This window comes from Cyclopterus lumpus, chromosome 23 (genome assembly GCF_009769545.1).
Source record: "Cyclopterus lumpus isolate fCycLum1 chromosome 23, fCycLum1.pri, whole genome shotgun sequence".
Classification (NCBI taxonomy): Eukaryota; Metazoa; Chordata; class Actinopteri; order Perciformes; family Cyclopteridae; genus Cyclopterus; species Cyclopterus lumpus.
The window spans coordinates 16,118,365-16,125,864 of NC_046988.1; the positions used below are offsets into that span (position 1 = coordinate 16,118,365).

Below are 7,500 nucleotides of genomic sequence, written 5' to 3' on the forward strand. Positions count from 1 at the left end.
ATACCAGTTCTATACTGGGAATGAAAGCTCTAGATTGGTAATACCAGTTCTATACTGGGAATGAAAGCTCTAGATTGGTCATACCAGTTCTATACTGGGAATGAAAGCTCTAGGTTGGTAATACCAGTTCTATACTGGGAATGAAAGCTCTAGATTGGTCATACCAGCTCTATACTGGGAATGTAAGTTCTAAACTGGGGAGTCGATATGCCCATCAGTAGCATGTTGAAGCCCTGACCTTCTCTAGTAGTTAGAGTTGAATTGTTCCTCTAACGCCGTTTGATTGACAGGTGTCCCGTACTGGTTCCCACAGACAGCTTCACGGGAGTTTCATGGTTTGAAGCTCATGTGATGTTTTGAAAGCTGGATTTGTTTCGGGGGGATTTTTTCCGCTGACCACCATTTTTTTCGTCACTTACTGGAACCAGAAAAGTCTAATTTGGGCAGAAGGGGCGTGGCCAAGGAGGAAGCTGAGACGGCCACGAGGAGGAAAACCACCACAATTTATTTTCTTCTGTTTATATTTCCGTTTTCTTCTTCTCTCTGTTTGTGTTTGTAGTTTCAGATGAACATGAGTCTCTGTGTGGTTTATTATTGCACACACACACATACACACACACACATGAATAGTAATTATGATTAGCATACAGCCAGGGCCACCCACCCACCCACCCACACACACCCACACACACGCACACACATACACACGCACACACACACACACACACACACACACACACACACACACACACACACACACAGTATTTCCAAACGAAGGCAGCATGTGTTTGTGTGTTTAAACATGCTTCTCTGGTTGACTGACAAAACAGAAACATTTCTATATACACACACACATTCCTCAGATTATACGCACACGCACCAACATAAACACACACACACAGGTTGATCTGCCTCCATCTAATATACAGAAATAGTCGCTAAAAACAAACAGATCACATGCTAACCGCTAGTAGCAGAAATAGCAGCTTTTGGAAAAGTCCCGACACTCATTCGGCTTTTACACACAAATAAAAGACACAAAAATATGAAATAGTCGCCAACTACCAAGATCCTCATGGCTCAGTCTGTCTGAGGTCAGGTTTAAGCTGCTGAAAGATACTTCATTATGTTTCCTTTAAGGGAAATGGGGAATTTGAGTTGTCTCTGGGAAGCAGTTACGCAAGCGTATATGTCTCGGGCTTTTATTGTGAAAGGTAAGAGGGGAAGAAGGGGTCGGGCGTTCTTTTCCCATCGACTTCGATTGTGAAAGAGTCGTCTGTGAGTCAGCACGTCTTTCTGTTTTCAGGGGAATCGACTTCCAGTACGAACACTTGAATAACCTTTATTTATAACATCGAGCCCTAACAGTTATAGCGGAGGCGGGGCTAAAGGAAACCAGTGGGATAACTTCTCTACAGGACTCGTAATGCGGACGTGTTTTTATATTTTATACTCGGAAAATTAATAAATAGTGACGTGCAAATTAATCGCACTGGTCTTTACGAGACGATCTTGTACAATTATAGTTATTATTATTATTATTGTTGGATAGTCGTGCAGTGTTAGGGTGAGATTTTGTATTGATTGTTTTGAACGGGAGAAAGAGTGAAATAGAAGAAAAATGGACGAACGTTATAACATGTTTATAACACAGGTGTAGATTGAGAGATGTAAAAAAAAAAAAGGAGATATTTCCAATTTCTTGTTGTTGTTGAGCGTTGTTTGAATAAATCCTGTTTTATGAATTAAAACCTCTGTCATCCTTCATCCTGACCCCGACTCAACCCTGACTCTTTCAACTCCTCCCCAAGACACACACACACACGCACACGCACACGCACACGCACACACACACACACACACACACACACACACACACACACACACACACAGAGTAACTCACAGCGTCTCCAAACTGTGGAGTCCGTGGAAGCAGTTCGTTCCCATGGATACGATCCCATTGTTGTTGAGATGCCTATGGAGAAAGAGACTGATGGACTAATGAAGCAGACAAAAAGTGTGTGTGTGTGTGTGTGTGTCTTTTGGAAAAGGGGCCCAGGGCCTCTCAATAAGGTTTTTTCCCCTTCTTTTGGTAATTTCATGCAAATTAGCTTCAAGCCGATCGGACAAAAGAAATGACGGGAGACTGCTGCGCTGAATGCCGTCACACACACATGCACACACACACACACACACACACATAGTTTTGCATGTTATTAAGGAGCTATTACAGACAGTCAGTGCCTCAGGTTAACTTCGTGCTGTCGCAGCTCCAAGGCAACAACAACAACAACAACAACAACATGACCAGAGAGGTACTCACGGCTCCCAAGAAACTAACCAATCACTATCCATTCACTAACTTACTGGTAGATAACTGACCCAACCTAGTTCACTGGCTAACTACTGGACTACGAGCTAAACTACTACTAACCACCTGCCCAACAAACCAGCTAACTTGTCAAAAGCCAATGTCTAATGTACTAACTAACCTATTACTAACAAAAGGTCTAATATATTAGCTATATTCTAACCAACTACCCAACATACTAGTAAAGTATAACTAACCAACTGTCTAATATACTAGTTGACAATAACTAACCGACTGTCTTATAAACTAGTAAACTTATTACTAAGTAACTGTCTTATAAACTAGTAAACTTATAACTAACCGACTGTCTAATATACTAGTTGACAATAACTAACCGACTGTCTTATAAACTAGTTAACTTATTACTAAGTAACTGTCTTATAAACTAGTAAACTTATAACTAACCAACTATCTGATAAACTAGTAAACTTATTACTAAGTAACTGTCTTATAAACTAGTAAACTTATAACTAACCAACTGTCTGATAAACTAGTTAACTTATTACTAACTAACTGTCTTATAAACTAGTAAACTTATAACTAACTTATAACTGTAATACGTGAGCGCGTCTTGTTTATAACACGTGTATGAAGGCGGTGTGTGTAATACGTGAGCGCGTCTTGTTTATAACACGTGTATGAAGGCGGTGTGTGTAATACGTGAGCGCGTCTTGTTTATAACGCGTGTATGAAGGCGGTGTGTGTAATACGTGGGCGCGTCTTGTTTATAACGCGTGTATGAAGGCGGTGTGTGTAATACGTGGGCGCGTCTTGTTTATAACACGTGTATGAAGGCGGTGTGTGTAATACGTGAGCGCGTCTTGTTTATAACGCGTGTATGAAGGCGGTGTGTGTAATACGTGAGCGCGTCTTGTTTATAACGCGTGTATGAAGGCGGTGTGTGTAATACGTGGGCGCGTCTTGTTTATAACACGTGTATGAAGGCGGTGTGTGTAATACGTGGGCGCGTCTTGTTTATAACGCGTGTATGAAGGCGGTGTGTGTAATACGTGGGCGCGTCTTGTTTATAACGCGTGTATGAAGGCGGTGTGTGTAATACGTGGGCGCGTCTTGTTTATAACGCGCGTATGAAGGCGGTGTGTGTAATACGTGAGCGCGTCTTGTTTATAACACGTGTATGAAGGCGGTGTGTGTAATACGTGGGCGCGTCTTGTTTATAACACGTGTATGAAGGCGGTGTGTGTAATACGTGGGCGCGTCTTGTTTATAACGCGTGTATGAAGGCGGTGTGTGTAATACGTGGGCGCGTCTTGTTTATAACGCGTGTATGAAGGCGGTGTGTGTAATACGTGGGCGCGTCTTGTTTATAACACGTGTATGAAGGCGGTGTGTGTAATACGTGAGCGCGTCTTGTTTATAACGCGTGTATGAAGGCGGTGTGTGTAATACGTGGGCGCGTCTTGTTTATAACGCGTGTATGAAGGCGGTGTGTGTAATACGTGAGCGCGTCTTGTTTATAACGCGTGTATGAAGGCGGTGTGTGTAATACGTGAGCGCGTCTTGTTTATAACGCGTGTATGAAGGCGGTGTGTGTAATACGTGGGCGCGTCTTGTTTATAACGCGTGTATGAAGGCGGTGTGTGTAATACGTGGGCGCGTCTTGTTTGTAACGCGTGTATGAAGGCGGTGTGTGTAATACGTGGGCGCGTCTTGTTTGTAACGCGTGTATGAAGGCGGTGTGTGTAATACGTGAGCGCGTCTTGTTTATAACGTGTGTATGAAGGCGGTGTGTGTAATACGTGAGCGCGTCTTGTTTGTAACGCGTGTATGAAGGCGGTGTGTGTAATACGTGAGCGCGTCTTGTTTATAACGCGTGTATGAAGGCGGTGTGTGTAATACGTGAGCGCGTCTTGTTTATAACGCGTGTATGAAGGCGGTGTGTGTAATACGTGGGCGCGTCTTGTTTATAACGCGTGTATGAAGGCGGTGTGTGTAATACGTGAGCGCGTCTTGTTTATAACGTGTGTATGAAGGCGGTGTGTGTAATACGTGGGCGCGTCTTGTTTATAACGCGTGTATGAAGGCGGTGTGTGTAATACGTGGGCGCGTCTTGTTTATAACACGTGTATGAAGGCGGTGTGTGTAATACGTGAGCGCGTCTTGTTTATAACGCGTGTATGAAGGCGGTGTGTGTAATACGTGGGCGCGTCTTGTTTATAACGCGCGTATGAAGGCGGTGTGTGTAATACGTGAGCGCGTCTTGTTTATAACGCGTGTATGAAGGCGGTGTGTGTAATACGTGAGCGCGTCTTGTTTATAACACGTGTATGAAGGCGGTGTGTGTAATATGTGAGCGCGTCTTGTTTATAACACGTGTATGAAGGCGGTGTGTGTAATACGTGGGCGCGTCTTGTTTATAACACGTGTATGAAGGCGGTGTGTGTAATACGTGAGCGCGTCTTGTTTATAACACGTGTATGAAGGCGGTGTGTGTAATACGTGGGCGCGTCTTGTTTATAACGCGTGTATGAAGGCGGTGTGTGTAATACGTGGGCGCGTCTTGTTTATAACGCGTGTATGAAGGCGGTGTGTGTAATACGTGGGCGCGTCTTGTTTATAACGCGTGTATGAAGGCGGTGTGTGTAATACGTGAGCGCGTCTTGTTTATAACGCGTGTATGAAGGCGGTGTGTGTAATACGTGAGCGCGTCTTGTTTATAACGCGTGTATGAAGGCGGTGTGTGTAATACGTGAGCGCGTCTTGTTTATAACGCGTGTATGAAGGCGGTGTGTGTAATACGTGGGCGCGTCTTGTTTATAACGCGTGTATGAAGGCGGTGTGTGTAATACGTGGGCGCGTCTTGTTTATAACGCGTGTATGAAGGCGGTGTGTGTAATACGTGAGCGCGTCTTGTTTATAACGCGTGTATGAAGGCGGTGTGTGTAATACGTGGGCGCGTCTTGTTTATAACGCGTGTATGAAGGCGGTGTGTGTAATACGTGAGCGCGTCTTGTTTATAACGCGTGTATGAAGGCGGTGTGTGTAATACGTGGGCGCGTCTTGTTTATAACACGTGTATGAAGGCGGTGTGTGTAATACGTGAGCGCGTCTTGTTTATAACGCGTGTATGAAGGCGGTGTGTGTAATACGTGGGCGCGTCTTGTTTATAACGCGTGTATGAAGGCGGTGTGTGTAATACGTGGGCGCGTCTTGTTTATAACGCGTGTATGAAGGCGGTGTGTGTAATACGTGAGCGCGTCTTGTTTATAACGCGTGTATGAAGGCGGTGTGTGTAATACGTGAGCGCGTCTTGTTTATAACGCGTGTATGAAGGCGGTGTGTGTAATACGTGGGCGCGTCTTGTTTATAACGCGTGTATGAAGGCGGTGTGTGTAATACGTGAGCGCGTCTTGTTTATAACGCGTGTATGAAGGCGGTGTGTGTAATACGTGAGCGCGTCTTGTTTATAACGCGTGTATGAAGGCGGTGTGTGTAATACGTGAGCGCGTCTTGTTTATAACACGTGTATGAAGGCGGTGTGTGTAATACGTGAGCGCGTCTTGTTTATAACACGTGTATGAAGGCGGTGTGTGTAATACGTGGGCGCGTCTTGTTTATAACGCGTGTATGAAGGCGGTGTGTGTAATACGTGAGCGCGTCTTGTTTATAACGCGCGTATGAAGGCGGTGTGTGTAATACGTGAGCGCGTCTTGTTTATAACACGTGTATGAAGGCGGTGTGTGTAATACGTGAGCGCGTCTTGTTTATAACGCGTGTATGAAGGCGGTGTGTGTAATACGTGAGCGCGTCTTGTTTATAACGCGTGTATGAAGGCGGTGTGTGTAATACGTGGGCGCGTCTTGTTTATAACGCGTGTATGAAGGCGGTGTGTGTAATACGTGAGCGCGTCTTGTTTATAACGCGTGTATGAAGGCGGTGTGTGTAATACGTGGGCGCGTCTTGTTTATAACGCGTGTATGAAGGCGGTGTGTGTAATACGTGAGCGCGTCTTGTTTATAACGCGTGTATGAAGGCGGTGTGTGTAATACGTGAGCGCGTCTTGTTTATAACACGTGTATGAAGGCGGTGTGTGTAATACGTGAGCGCGTCTTGTTTATAACGCGTGTATGAAGGCGGTGTGTGTAATACGTGAGCGCGTCTTGTTTATAACGCGTGTATGAAGGCGGTGTGTGTAATACGTGGGCGCGTCTTGTTTATAACACGCGTATGAAGGCGGTGTGTGTAATACGTGAGCGCGTCTTGTTTATAACGCGTGTATGAAGGCGGTGTGTGTAATACGTGAGCGCGTCTTGTTTATAACGCGTGTATGAAGGCGGTGTGTGTAATACGTGAGCGCGTCTTGTTTATAACACGTGTATGAAGGCGGTGTGTGTAATACGTGAGCGCGTCTTGTTTATAACGCGTGTATGAAGGCGGTGTGTGTAATACGTGAGCGCGTCTTGTTTATAACGCGTGTATGAAGGCGGTGTGTGTAATACGTGAGCGCGTCTTGTTTATAACGCGTGTATGAAGGCGGTGTGTGTAATACGTGAGCGCGTCTTGTTTATAACACGTGTATGAAGGCGGTGTGTGTACGCACAGCACCACCAGGCGGCCCATCCGGCTGAAGGCGCGGTCGGGCACGTGGCCGATGTGGTTGAGGGCGAGCGTCATGGCCTGCAGGGCGGGCAGCTCCATCAGGGCCTCCGTCGGCACCTCCGTCAGAGCGTTATCGTCCAACCACAGGTGGCGGAGCGAGCGCAGGCCGGAGAAACAGCCAATGGGAACGCGGGAGATGTGGTTGGCGTCCAGGCGGCTGCGAGAGATTTAAGAACGAGAGTAAGTTTACCTCCTCAGCTCCAAGGACGAGGCGGGGAATCGAACCCTCAGGCTACCGATGGGTACATTTTAATCACTAGTTCCTTTTATGCAAAGACATGCAAGAAAATACAGCTAATTAATGGAGACCAGTGAGGAGGAGGAGAAGAAGAAGAAGAAGAAACATCAGGTGTTTAATGAGGTGTGTGTGTGTCTCTCTCTCTCTATTCAATAGGCTTTATTAGCATGAATGTTGCAACAACAATATTGCCAAAGCACAAGACAAAGCAGCACAAAAAATATACAATTCATCCGAAAAATAATAATAATAATATGACAGAAAATATACA

General features: G+C 45.4%; 1 protein-coding gene across 1 annotated transcript in view; it reads right to left on the reverse strand.

The window, feature by feature from the left end:
• The window catches only part of LOC117726529 (leucine-rich repeat-containing G-protein coupled receptor 5-like), a 33,158-nt gene that overhangs the window by 12,829 nt on the left and 12,829 nt on the right, over positions 1 to 7,500 (reverse strand). Inside the window, exons 5-6 of the mRNA XM_034526850.1 lie at positions 6,933 to 7,148; positions 1,904 to 1,975 (exon numbers count right to left, since the gene is read on the reverse strand). Coding sequence (XP_034382741.1) covers positions 1,904 to 1,975; positions 6,933 to 7,148 — 288 coding nt within the window. The remainder of the gene's footprint in view (positions 1 to 1,903; positions 1,976 to 6,932; positions 7,149 to 7,500) is intronic.